This window comes from Dermacentor albipictus, chromosome 9, assembly GCF_038994185.2.
Source record: "Dermacentor albipictus isolate Rhodes 1998 colony chromosome 9, USDA_Dalb.pri_finalv2, whole genome shotgun sequence".
Taxonomy (NCBI): domain Eukaryota; kingdom Metazoa; phylum Arthropoda; class Arachnida; order Ixodida; family Ixodidae; genus Dermacentor; species Dermacentor albipictus.
Window position 1 is genome coordinate 120,398,641 of NC_091829.1, and position 13,868 is coordinate 120,412,508.

The 13,868-nt window shown below is 46.2% G+C and overlaps 1 protein-coding gene across 1 annotated transcript in view; it reads left to right on the plus strand.

Annotated features, from left to right (window-relative positions):
* Positions 1-8,048: 8,048 nt before the first annotated feature.
* The window catches only part of LOC135911232 (cell adhesion molecule DSCAML1-like), a 59,891-nt gene continuing 54,071 nt past the window's right edge, over positions 8,049-13,868 (plus strand). The window contains exon 1 of the mRNA XM_065443424.2: positions 8,049-8,469. Within this exon, the coding sequence (XP_065299496.1) occupies positions 8,352-8,469 (118 nt within the window). The 5' untranslated portion in view covers positions 8,049-8,351. The remainder of the gene's footprint in view (positions 8,470-13,868) is intronic.

Below are 13,868 nucleotides of genomic sequence, written 5' to 3' on the forward strand. Positions count from 1 at the left end.
GGCCCTCGAGACAGAGCGGCTCCTGGAGCCGCTTCCGGATCTGCCCCTGGACATAGATCTGCCCCTGGACCGGGATCTTCCCCTGGACCTGGAACGGCGTCCGGAAGGCGGAGAGGGGCTCCTGGATCTAGAGCTCCCGCGAGCCGCGGAGCGACCGGCGGCGGCCGGGAGTTGTCGCTCGCCCATGGCGAGGGCCGGAGACTTGCTTCTATTGGCTCGGGATCGGTCCCCGCGCCTGCGTCTGACGAGGTACGGCGTCTGGTACCTCTGCTTGCATTCCTTGGCAGCGGTGAAGTGTCGGCCTCCGCACAGCCTGCATTTGGGGTCGCACTTGTGTTGTTCGTCCGGGTTGGCGATGCCGCATCCCCTGCACATAGTTTCGTCCGGCGAGGGGCAGACGTCCGCTCGATGCCCGAGGCGCCCACAGGCGTAGCACACCTCCACTTGCTTCCTATATAATGCACACCTGACAAGTGTTCCACCGTACGACACGTAGTTTGGCACCTCGAGCGTAGCCGTCGAAGACCACAACCATGGTGCCCGTGCTCTTGATTCGTTTGGCTCCCAAGGCCAGCGGGTTCTTCGAGTTGACAATCTTGTGATCGAGCTCCTCCGGACCTTCACTCGGTGCGATGCCGCGGATGACGCCTTTGCACGTAGAGTTGGGCGCTGCCTCGTACGCATTCACCTCGTGCTGCTGGCCGCCAACAGCGATGCACTCGACCCTGACGTAGAGGGTCGCATTTTCTCTGCTGGGGGTGCTGATGACCATGGTATATTGTTGGAAATTCGGGCACATCGTGTCCGAGTCCCACTTCGCCTGGTCGAAACCGACTGCGTTCCATATGGCCTCGGCCACAACTGTCGGCCCCACCTTGCTGATGTTCAGACCTCCCTTCGGCCTGACGATGATCTTCGCGTCTTCTTTGGGCAACGGAGGCATCCTTCCACCCCGAATAATTTTGGCTTTAGCACTGCTGCGGTCTCGGTGACCCTTTGCGGTCGCGTTGTCATTTGGCTTAGCGCCGGTAGAAATGGCACCAACTCACTCGACGGGCGCTGATTTGGCAGATTTCAAGCTGCCTTTGGCCGCTATATATATATATATATATATATAGCTGCCAAAGGCAGCTTCAAATCTGCCAAAGCGCCGAAAATCAATCACTGTCACAACTGTTCCTCTCGGTTTGCTGTATCTGAGAACGACCGGGCACCCGGTCTGGTGTCTTCACTACCAAGGCCGAACTGCCATTTTTTTGTAAACCCTGATGAAGATCGGTCCACCCTTGGAAACTGTTGAAATTAAATACTTGTTCTGTTTACCTTGCAGCACCACTCAAGTTCTTTACGTTTGAAAGGTAGCCTGCAGAATTCCTCTTTGCTTACTATATATATATATATATATATATATATATATATATATATATATATATATATATATATATATATATATATATATATATATATATATATATATATATCATCAGCCTGCAGAACAAAGGCCTCTCCGATACTTCTCCAACAACCCCGGACATGTACTAATTATGGCCATGTCATCCCTGCAAACTTCTTAATCTCATCCACCCACCTAACTTTCTGCCGCCCCCTGCTACGCTTCCTTTCCCTGGGAATCCAGTCCGTAACCCTTAATGACCATCGGTTTTCTCTCCACGTTACATTTCCTGCCCGTGCCCATTTCTTTTTCTTGATTTCAACTAAGATGTCATTATCTCGCATTTGTTCCCTCACCCAATCTGCTCTTTTCTTATCCCTTAAGGTTACACCCATCATTCTTCTTCCCGTAGCTCGTTGCGTCGTCCTCAATTTAAGTAGAATCCTTTTCGTAAGCCTCCAGGTTTCTGCCCCGTAGGTGAGTACTGGTAAGACACAGCTGTTATACACTTTTCTCTTGAGGGATAATGGCAACCTGCTGTTCATGATCTGAGAATGCCTGCCAAACGCACCCCAGCCCATTCTTATTTCCGTCTTATGATCCGGATCCGCCGTCACTACCTGCCCTAAGTAGATGTATTCCCTTACGACTTCCAGTGCCTCGCTACCTATTGTAAATTGCTGTTCTCTTCCGAGACTGTTAAACAGTACTTTAGCTTTCTGCAGATTAATTTTTAGACCCACTCTTCTGCTTTGCCTCTCCAGGTCAGTGAGCATGGATTGCAATTGGTCCCCTGAGTTACTAAGCAAGGCAATATCATCAGCGAATCGTAAGTTACTAAGGTATTCTCCATTAACTTTTATCCCCAGTTCTTCCCAATCCAGGTCTCTGAATACCTCCTGTAAAGACGCTGTGAACAGCATCGGAGAGATCGTATCTCCCTGCTTGACGTCTTTCTTTATTGGGATTTTATTGCTTTTTTACGTAGGACGACGGTGGGTGTGGAGCCGCTATAGATATATTTCACTATTTTTACATACGGCTCGTCTACACCCTGATTCCGTAATGCCTCCATGACTGCTGAGGTTTCGACAGAATCAAGCGCTTTCTCGCAATCAGTGAAAGCTATATATAAGGGTTGGTTATATTACGCACATTTCTCTATCACCTAATTGATAGTGTGAATATGGTCTATTGTTGAGTAGCCTTTACGGAATCCTTCCTGGTCCTTTGCTTGACAGAAGCCTAAAGTGTTCCTGATTCTATTTGCGATTGCTTTTGTAAATAGTTGGTAGCAACTGACAGTAAGCTGATCGGTCTATAATTTTTCAAGTCTTTGGCGTCCCCTTTCCTATGGATTAGGAATATGTTAGCGTTCTTCCAAGATTCCGGTACTCTCGAGGCCATGAGGCATTGCGTATACAGGGTGGCCAGTTTCTCTAGAACAATCTGCCCACCATCCTTCAAGAAATCTGCTGTTACCTGATCCTCCCCAGCTGCGTTCCCCCTTTGCATAGATCCCAAGGCTTTCTTTACTTCTTCCGGCGTTACCTATGGGATTTTGAATTCCTCTAGACTATTCTCTCTTCCATTATCGTCGTTGGTGCCACTGCTACTGTATAAATCTCTATAGAACACCTCAGCCGCTTGAACTAACTCATCCATATTAGTAATTATGTTGCCGGCTTTGTCTCTTAAGCATACATCTGATTTTTGCCAATTCCTAGTTTCTTCTTCACTGCTTTTAGGCTTCCTCCGTTCCTGAGAGCATGTTCCATTCTATCCGTATTATAGTTTCCTATGTCAGCTGTCTTACGCTTGTTGATTAACTTCGAAAGTTCTGCCAGTTCTATTCTAGCTGTAGGGTTAGAGGCTTTCATACATTGGCGTTTCTTGATCAGATCTTTCGTCTCCTGCGATAGCTTACTGGTATCCTGTCTAATGGAGTTACCACCGACTTGTATTGCACACTCCTTAATGATGCCCACAAGATTGTCGTTCATTGCTTCAAGACTAAGGACCTCTTCCTGAGTTAAAGCCGAATACCTCTTCTGTAGTTTGATCTGGAATTCCTCTATTTTCCCTCTTACCGCTAACTCATTGAGCGGCTTCTTATGTACCAGTTTCTGCCGTACCCTCCTCAAGTCTAGGCTAATCCGAGCTCTTACCATCCTATGGTCACTGCAGCGCGCCTTTCCGAGGACGTCCACATATTGTACGATGCGCAGCGAATAAAGTCTGTTTCATTTCTAGTCTCGCCATTCTGGCTCCTCCTCGTCCACTTTCGGCTATCCTGCTTGCGGAAGAAGGTATTCATTATCCGCATATAATTCTGTTGTGCAAACTCTACTAATAACTCTCCCCTGCTATTCCAAGAGCCTATGCCATATTCCCCCGCTGACTTGTATCCAGACTGCTTCTTGCCCACCCTAGTACTGAAGTCGCCCATCAGTGTAGTGTATATTGTTTTGACTTTACCCATCGCCGACTCCACGTCTTCATAGAAGCTTTCGATTTCCTGGTCATCATGACTGGATGTAGGGGCGCAGACCTGTACGACCTTCCATTTGTACCTCTGATTAAGTTTCACAACAAGACCTGCCACCCTCTCGTTAATGCTATAGAATTTTTGTATGTTACCAGCTATATACTTATTAATCAGGAATCTGACTCCTAGTTCTCGTTTCTCCGCTAAGCCCCGGTAGCACAGGACGTTCCCGGTTTTTAGCACTGTATATGCTCCTTTTGTCCTCCTAACTTAACTGAGCCCTAATATATCCTATTTACTGCTTTCTAATTCCTCCAATAGCACTGCTAGATTCGCTTCACTAGATAACGTTCTAGCGTTAAACGTTGCCAGGTTCAGATTTCAATGGCGGCCTGCTCGGACCCAGGTATGGCACTCTTCTGCGTCACAAGCCTGACCGCCGCCGTGGTCAGTTGCTTCGCAACTGATGGCGACTGAGGGCCGGGGTTTGATTGTTGTATTCATATAGGAGTTTGTGGCCAAGTACTGCACCAGGGTGGCCAATCCTGCTTTGGTGAGGGAGTGCGTTACCGGAGTCAGGCCGCAGAACAGGCCTGTTTATGAAATTTTATCAACACGCGTTTTTTTTTTTTATCCAGCGGAAAATTGCGCGGCACCGGAATTTGAACCATGGTCTTCTTGCACGCGAGGCGGATACTCTATCTCTACGTCACCGCTGCACCCCTCATAACACATAACACCTTATACCATGCACCTATTAAGCGAGATAAAAGAAGTAAGAAGAAGCATATTGTTAGAGCTGCGGTAAAGCTAGGGAAACAATGGATGTGAAGTTATCTGCCCAGTGGTTGATTCAGGCACCACTAGCCTCTTTGAAGCCCTTGGGTTCAGCGAGAGCAGCGAAAAAGTAAACATGTCCGCAATAGAGATTAGTAAGAGGCGATTGGAAGATTGGCGAAAGAAAAGTAGGGAAACGACAAAAAAAAACGGAGACGAACAAAAACAAAGTTCGCAATAGGGGGTCAGAAATTTTGGGTTTGGGAATTCATCGTGTTTTTTTTTCTATTTAACCTAGGCAGGACATTAGTGAGTATACCAGCAAGAGCTTGGTGTCGCAACCCACCGCCCCGTTCCAAAGGGGACGCTCATAACATCCATCCATCCATAGCTTCTGCGCGGTGCTCGTCTTGCGGCTGCCGCAAGAAATGAGTCTCGCACCCAATGGAGCAGTTGGCGCGCGTTGCTGGCCCTCTTCGTGAATCTTGTCGTTTGTGCCCGCGTCGCCCACCGCGCACGGTGCGTCCCGCGCGTTCTTGTCGCTAGTGCGGACGTACCCTCAGGGCCACGCGACCGCTATGGTCTTGCAGTGCGAATGCTTTTGGCGATAGTTTTTTCACTAATAGACGCAGTGCTTGGCGCATCGCCACAGCGCGGTGGAAGGTCGGACCAAGTGGAGCCACCACCCCTGGTGAGAACTGACTGAAAGTGTGCAGATGCACCTGAGGTGCATTGGATAGTTTCTTGATTGCTTAACCGAGAGATAGCACCTGTTTTACTTGGTATTGACTTTAGTTGCACATATTTCTGGACATCTCTAGGTCTCTAGGTTTTTTATCAAGGTCATTTTCGACTGAGTTAGTGTAGTTATTGTGTTCACGCTCGTACAATTTCTTAATGAGACACCGGTACGCCTTGAATTAAGCTTTCCATCTTCAGATCCGCTCGTCGCTATTTTTGTGCACGGCTCTTTGCCATGCACAAATGCTCTTTGCATTTCATAGATTTGCGAAGCTCAGTCTAAAACCAAAATCGCTAGCCCGAAGGGTGACTTCGTTTTAGAGGAACGTACGTACGCGTTCCCTCCTGCAGAATGCCGGCTAACTGTTCAATTTGATAATTTGCATCACCTGGCTTTATTATAGGGGTCCAGTCTGCCTTAGAAAGACGGTGATAATAACTGAAGTAATCGCCAGCGTCGAAATTATACTGCGGAAAGTCCCACTCAGGTGGTGCATTTTCTTCGAAGCCTCGTTTGATTGCTGTCAAAAGTGAACGACAAGGGTGGTTCTTGTCTGCTCTAACCAGTTTTCTGCCATCGTGGGAGACGCGGACACTTCCCGTCTTCGACAAATATAACTCAAATATGTTACAATGCGGATTCGGCACGCGGCTTAACTGTGCAAGGTTGTTAAAGATAAAGAAATAATTCGAGGAGCGTGGATCCTTTATGTGTGATCTAGTTGTTTAGGTGAGATAGCGACAAGTTGTCCTATTCTATTTTCTGTACGTTAATATCTCCAAGTACAATAAAGTTATGCTTAGGGTAGGAAGGGGTGATATTCTCAACTCATTGTTGTAGGCACTCGTTGAATAAAGATGGACTCGCCGAGACTGTTATGAAAAATTCCCCGAATAATATGTGCTTTCCCTCGCCGCAGGATCTACTTACCCATGCAGATTCGGGCTCATTTTCCAAGTTTGCGCGCCCCATTCATGCAAGCGTACTAAGAACAGCGACTCCTCCTGCTGTGTTCTTAGCACCCTAACTGTCACGGTCACTGCAGTAGACGTTATAGTTAGGTGGAAAATAATCTGATGAGGATATACGGGGAGAAATCCACGTCTCTGTCAAGACAAATAAAGGGACAGCTGAAAAAAAAACTTCAACGAAAATCATTAGCTTTCATCCTCGGACCACTAACGTTTCGATGGTAAACATCAAGGTTTCTATACGTGATCATCAGTGGTAAGACTTTATAACTCGCTTGCCTGGAGAAGACTGTCGCGGAGGGGCCTTTCAGATGACCTAAATAAGCCGTTTTTTGGGCCACATGGAGGGGTCCTGCAGGCGCAGAGATGTCCCTCCATCGGCGCGGACGTGGAAAGAGGCGAAAGAAGAGTCACGCTTACGCCTAGAGCCATTTGCAGGCGCTGCTGCGACGCTTCAGAGGTGCGCAGTCAGACCAGCAGACGAGGTTTCAGGAGAGACAGCCTAGACACAAAAATGGCTTTTGGTCGTGGGGCGCTCTTAACCCTCGACATAATTCCCTTACTGTTCCCAGTTCCAAGGCAGGCAGCATATGAAGCCTATAATAATTAATAATAATAATAATAATAATAATAATAATAATAATAATAATAATAATAATAATAATAATAATAATAATAATAATAATAATAATAATAATAATAATAATAATAATAATAACTTCCTTGCATCATAATATTGATGAAGAAAATCCCTATAGAACAAGCTTGACTAGCTCACCTCCCCGAATGGAAATACATTTTTCTTAGAAACATATAAATGACATAAAGCACAACACTTCTCATGCGTCATATAAATTAAACAAGCATGAAAAATACACAGATAGCTCAATTAGGAGCGATAACAGCCAAATTAACATATTCACATTGCGTATAAAATAAAGGGACGCATTATTTTTTTTTCGGTAGTGGTTCGTAGACATATCTGACTTGCTGTCAAATAGATTATTTGTTACTGGAGCGTTGGTTCGATAATGGAATATGCCATGCATCAATTTTGCTAGTTTTGCATGTCGTAGCTGCTCTCTTGATCTGAGCTAAGTTAGCCAAGACAGTTTCATTTTATTCGGTCCTCATAGGATGAAACTAAACAATATGAATACACTTGATGAACTGTCATTATATTATAAAAAAGTTGAGCTGACGGATAGTCATAGAGGACACTCAATTCTGAGTATTTATTTCGGTAGTATATGGCACTTATTCAATTGATCAGTAGCAAAAAATGGGCTAGTTCGAATGGAAGTTTGTTGAAGTTTCATTTACCCATACTAAGTGACATTATTCAATCTCTCATCAATTCCTTGCGGTGCATCCCTCCCGGTCAACAACTCTCCTAGTGTTAGATACTTCACTGCTATACACAATCACGCGCCCGCGGGGCGATCATCGGAGCCAGAATGGCGGAGCTGATAATGGGAGCGGAAGTGAGAAACTTCCGTTGAAAGCTTGTGAAATCATTCGGGTGGCTGGCATCCACCAAGGAACTGTTGTTCATCCAACGAGGAAGTTTCTGCGCAAGACGAAGGGAATCGTTTGTCTGACTACGCCATAGTTTTGCTGGCGTTTCTTCGCTGGCAAATGACGTCATTCTGTACAGTTGGCGCCGCCGCCTCAAATGCCGGTCGCGGAGAAGGAGGTCTTCGTTCGCGACACTTATCCGGTACAGGGAGCGCAGTCAGAAGGAACCAAGTGTTGCGTTACTCTCCTAGCGTCTACTTGGCGCTCCTGCAGGCGAAACTGTGACCATCCGTTTAACTGCCGTTGTAGAGTTCAACGAACAGCTCCGTTCAAACAGACCTCCGATGTAATTGCTCATCAGCGTGGCTGCTGGTGTTCCACGAAGCCTTGGACATTAAAGTCAAGGCTGTGTACAGGGCACACGCAACGGAGGCGCCGCGGCAGACGCAGCCATCGACACAGATGCGTCCCCTGAGAGCTCTAACCACGCGCAGGTCTCAGGTCTGCGGACAGCCGGTTCCAATGTGTTTTGGTATTACCAAGTGCATCGTCGCTCTGTCATTCACCGCATGCATTACAGGTGAGTTGCATATGCACGCGATCAATAATGTACACATGTTTTTTTAAGGCCTACCAGTTCGCGCACAATAACCGTTATTACGTTACTTGCAATTTCTTTCAGGCTGCGTTCTTATTACTTTTATGTCCCGAACGGCACGTGGTATGATTGTGACATGTCAGTCCTGACGAGAAGCTACCTGGCGCCCGGCGCAAATGAGGAAAACTGCGGGCTATATAGACGGAGATTATTTTTTGGCGATGTGATAGCCCTCAATGGGCGCATAAGTTTTTTATATTGTAGTAAAAAAATAAATTATGGGATTTAGCATGCCGAAGCTGACCATTAACGCCATGTTAAAAGGTTTCATCGCGTTTTTTTTTTAAACTAATCTAAAAAGATGGAAACCACCGCCTAGGGAATCTAACCATGCGACCTCTCGCTCAGCAGTATGACGCTACGGCGACACAGTGACAACTGCGTGTTGTAATCACCACCAAACGAGCTCAAAGGTGCACAGCGAGAGCGCAGGGAAAAGCGTATCGATTTGGCGCAGAACTGGTTTGCGGAGCGCAATGTTGCCGCAAGAGACGCAGCAACAAAGAGGTTAAGTCAGCGCTTTTCTGCATCTAACCACTACAGGAGCCGTACATGTGCGAAATGAAATTTCGATGCAAAGTGTTAGGTGAGTACTGCCCTAATAACGGTTTACGTGGTGAGGCAACATACTCAAGCGAGTGACCCTCTTCTTACGACGACATGCCTCGCACAATTATTTCGAAAATACACGGCGATTTTACTGGTAATCAAAGCGCTGGTTCTCCAAACATCTCACTATCAAATGTTCAAACACACTGCCCGGAGATTTTTATCACGGGCGGTGTTATATAAAAGGTGGCTGTCAGTGTTTTAAGCTAAAGCACCACACAGGCCCCTTATTCTGCCCCACAGCCGGCCAGAGCTTGAGAATGCCATATGCTGCCCGTGCGATCCTGTCCCAAGTGGTTTCAAACCTGGTCCGTGCCCGGCCGGCTGTGCTTGGTTCAGCCAGTTAGCACTTGAGCCTAAACAAAGCATGCACGGTTCATCTGTGGTTACATGTAAAGATATAAGCCGTACACAAATTATTTCAAAAAAGCTCTGAGATTATGTGCGAAAACACGGATAATGTTATGAGGCCCGGCCATTGCGCGGGACTCCAGTTTAATTTTTATACCCTGGAATTGTTGAAGGTTCACGCAGAAAGATTATTTGCAGGAGACGGAATTTACCTTGAAGTTTTTTTGTTCTTTTCACTGGAGTTGATGTTAACCAATGATCTCGCGAAAAAAAAAACTTATTCTCTGTTGATCACGCTCATGCTTACTGTATAATTTTATTTATTTAATTTATTATTCTCAAGGCCCAATGGCTTTACACAGTGGAGTGGATATTTTTGTACACGAAAATCTCAAATATAGCTTTCTCTATGGCGGTAGCATCTCTAATAGCAGCAACAGAAGCAGGGAGACGCATTCGATTCGTTGCTCGTGCCTGGCATAAGTGAACCGGAAGAAGCTCGGTATGGCATGAATTTGTGGTCACTGCGAGAAGAAACGTGGGTGGGAGGCAGAAGAAGCTGATCTTCAAGGACGGCGTTGTTAGGAAAATCAGTATTCCGAAACAAAAACACAAACGAGTGCACAGGCGGCGCGATTCGCGAGGAGCAATCACTGAGTTTATAGACTACACTGGCTTCACGTGAGTAATTGGATACAACAAAACGAGCGGCACGATTCTGGTCACTTTTCACAGCATCCACCATAAGTTGTATGCCATAAAGCGTAGACATAAGTGCATAACTTACAAATGATATTTATGCAGCGTTACCCATGCAGTCTCCCTTCTGAATTTCAGAGAAACATTGCTGGAACTCAAAATAAGAAACTTGGCGCGAATGTAAATTGAAGTACGCTGGTTTGCTGGTCTTCAGAACCAAGCTCGAATGTGGTTCTTTGTGCACGGTAATTCCCAGAGAACCCCCGTGGCTTCAGAAAAAAAATGAAGTTGCTTTAGTATAGCTACGCACGAAGAAAGCGGTTTTACAGTCTTGGCCGCGTGCAGTGTACTGCGAGAAAACGTAACGAGCTACTGCGAATACTTTGTTTTTATCAATGCAAACGTTCTCCATGGCCAAAGTGAGAGATAAGGCATTGCGCAGCGCCATGATAAGTTGTATTTACCAGGTCTTCGGAAATACGAAATACTGGCAAGAAAGACGCCTCAGGTACATCCGGGCGCATCTCGACAAGAGACGTGCAGCAAGCCGCGGCGATTAACGCGGCCCGCAACCGCCACGCCAGGCACATCACCACGATCGGCCACAGCGTCTATAAACCTTCGGAGGCTACAAACATCTCGCGCTGGCAGCACGTCCGCCTCGACGAGCCGGTTGTCGTCGTTCGGTCACAAACGCTCTCCTCGACTCGGTCGCCGCGAGAGAGCCCGCGCCGAAAACTGGAGCCAGAGAGCCAGAGGACGTTATTCGCTTTAAAGGAGCAGAAGGCTCTGTGCTCTGGAGAACTATTTCTGGCTCATAATAGTGCGGCGCTGTCGAGATAATGAATAACGCGCCCCTACCGACAACGCCAGCTACTTTCCACTGGGCCGAACTGATAAGCGGGTCAAGTGCGTCGGCTGTTTGCACGTGACTCAACCGACATTCCAGAATTGTCGCCGGTGCACGCGTGCGTTCCACAACGCGCACACTACTATTTGCGTCACTCACGAAACCTGAGTAGGCAAGATTCTTTCGCCGCAGAATCGGAGACAACTTTCGAGAGAGTTCGCTTACATGAAGTTGCGTCTTGCGCCGAGCGAAAATGGTCACCGGAAAAAGATAAACAATGCACTCCTGTCAATATCATTTTTCACGTCAAAAACCTAAGTTGGAGGCAATACAGTTTTTGAACGTTGATGTATTTAGAAGGACGTGCCCTAGAATGTTGTATATTTCAGCTCCAATCGAGGGTCACCTAAGTCACATACTGTCGCCGCTATCGACCAAACTTAACGCACCCTTCGAGAGCGATGCCCGCGCAGAATACCGAGTATCAGCGTCAGAACTCAATCTGAAATTCGTACAGCAATGTACTATAAGTTATCAAAAGTTTGTATTTCAGTAACAGCTCTTTATTATTTCCTAGCGTTAGAAGTTAGTAATGGGAAGTAGGTTATACATGTGCGGTCCCTGTGCTTGCATTTTCTTTTTTCAACGAGGCATATAATTTTAGCAAGCCTCCAATCTGTAGCAGCAGCACCGTACATACCGAAGTGGTTGACGATATTAAACAGGGTTCTGCAGAGTTGAGATTAAAAAAGATTTTTAACATTACCCTTGTTGGGCAACCTGAACCTTAACCTTAAGGTTAGCGGTTGCTCAACGTGCTCGACTCTTCCATTATTACCTCTTATCCAGAGTTTGAGGCCAGAAGGAGTTTAATTACTTCTGTCTTGTGAAGCGATTTTTTAAAAACTTAAGCCATATTACCTACTGATTCTAGGAAGTCGCTTTCTATAGAACAACTGAGTCAGTATTCATAGGTGCTGGTACAGCCTTGCGAAGAAGCATACAAATCGCGCAGCAACCACCATGCAAGGACGATTGTCAATGTGAGCCAATAGACGAACGCTTCTGCACTTAAAGAAAGGAAAGAGGCTATATTTAAGGCGTATATTTCATGCAATGAGAATATTTAGATAGTGTTTACTGTTTAACTACACAATTCCTCAGAGAACATAGCCCTTATCGAGCACGCCTATAGCGGTACTAAAGGGGGCTACACGCACAAGCGACTTGTCATATCTGTGTTCATTCTAGTTGCGTGAGCATCGACATAGAACGCTACAGTAACTTTCTTCGCAAATAATTGCAAAACAACGTTTCACTTAAAAAATCAGACGTCACGGTTATTAACATCAATACAGATGAGTTAGTCTCGTCACAGGAATGCCAGTTATCCACTGTAAGCGAATAAAACATCTGAGAGTGTGAGTAAATAAACGAATAATCTTTGTGAAAACGCACAGAATTGAACCTAAAGCAATCCGTAAGACAAATGCAGTTGTAACGAAGCAGAGAGCATTACGAAAGTATATGAACTACGAAGTAGTAAGAGGTGTACTGGTGCTGGGCTTGGCGTTCCGAAACGCAGTTTTGCGCTTACGGTCACAAAAAGTTAGGTCATGAAGTAAACCAGAGGCAGTGAGGGAACATTATTTTAACCCTCGAGCGAAGGACGAGCGAAGGCTAAGACTTTATCATAGTGTCTCGACCAAAGTGGTTCATTCATTCATTCACAAAACTTTGTTAGTGTCCTGAAGCCCGGTCTTTTCAGACCGAGGCGGGCTGCGTCCACGTTGGCACCGCCAGGCCGAGCCTTATGGCGTCATCGTGGACCCTCTGGACAGCCCGTAGTTGACCTTGATCAGAAGAGCTTGATATCATCTTGTGCCAGTGAAGCCATTTTTCTTCGGGGTCGGCGAGAGTCGCGGGACAGCCCACCAGCATGTGTCTGATGTCAATGATGCCATCGCACACGTTACAATCTTTGCTAATTTCTCTTTCGGGGTGAATTTTATTTATGAAATACGGCGTGGGGTACGTCCTGTTTGACAGTAAACGTAGCGTGACTGCCTGAGCCCTGTTCAATCTTACGTGTGGCAGTGGGAATTGCCTACGCCCAAGGTAGTAATATTTAGTGATGTCGTTGTGGTTAGCCTCTAAGATATTTCAGAATAGGCTGCTTGAAACACAGTACGGCCCTCTTGCGCCCAGTGGTCGAAGTACACAATCTGGTTCGCAAGCAAGGCTATCGCTGTCAGCAGTACTTGGCCGCTTCTCTCTCGGCCAGCTGACCTGAGCTTAGTCGCTTGCGCTTGGAATGCGCGCTCTTCGCCATTGGTCAGTCGCCTTATGTTTCTCAAGGCAAAAAAAAAGTTAAGCGTGTTAGCATCCATATATTACTACTCAGTTCATTTCCTAAAATATGGTGTAACGTGCAGATATTCACAATTGGTCTGAGAACACCTCTCTCGCGCATGCGCACATCTTTGCAATTGGTGCACTGTGTAGTGAACACTTCTGTGACATGTTAAGCTAAGTTGGGAAAAATCCGTCTAGTTGGCATAATAATAATAATAATCTTCATTACATCCATTTGAGTCAGTTACATATCATGCCTGCATAAGCAACATTGCTTGTGTGAGAGGCTGGGCAGTCGGCACGTAGTACTAATGTGTGTGCACAACGGATTATTAAGACGCTAAAAACAAATAATATAATATTGAGCCATAAAGAAAAAAATTGCGTGATATCGAATAGGCATGCACGTACCATGGCTACGACATCCGAGCTTTGAGTTCCCGTGTTTCCTTGAACA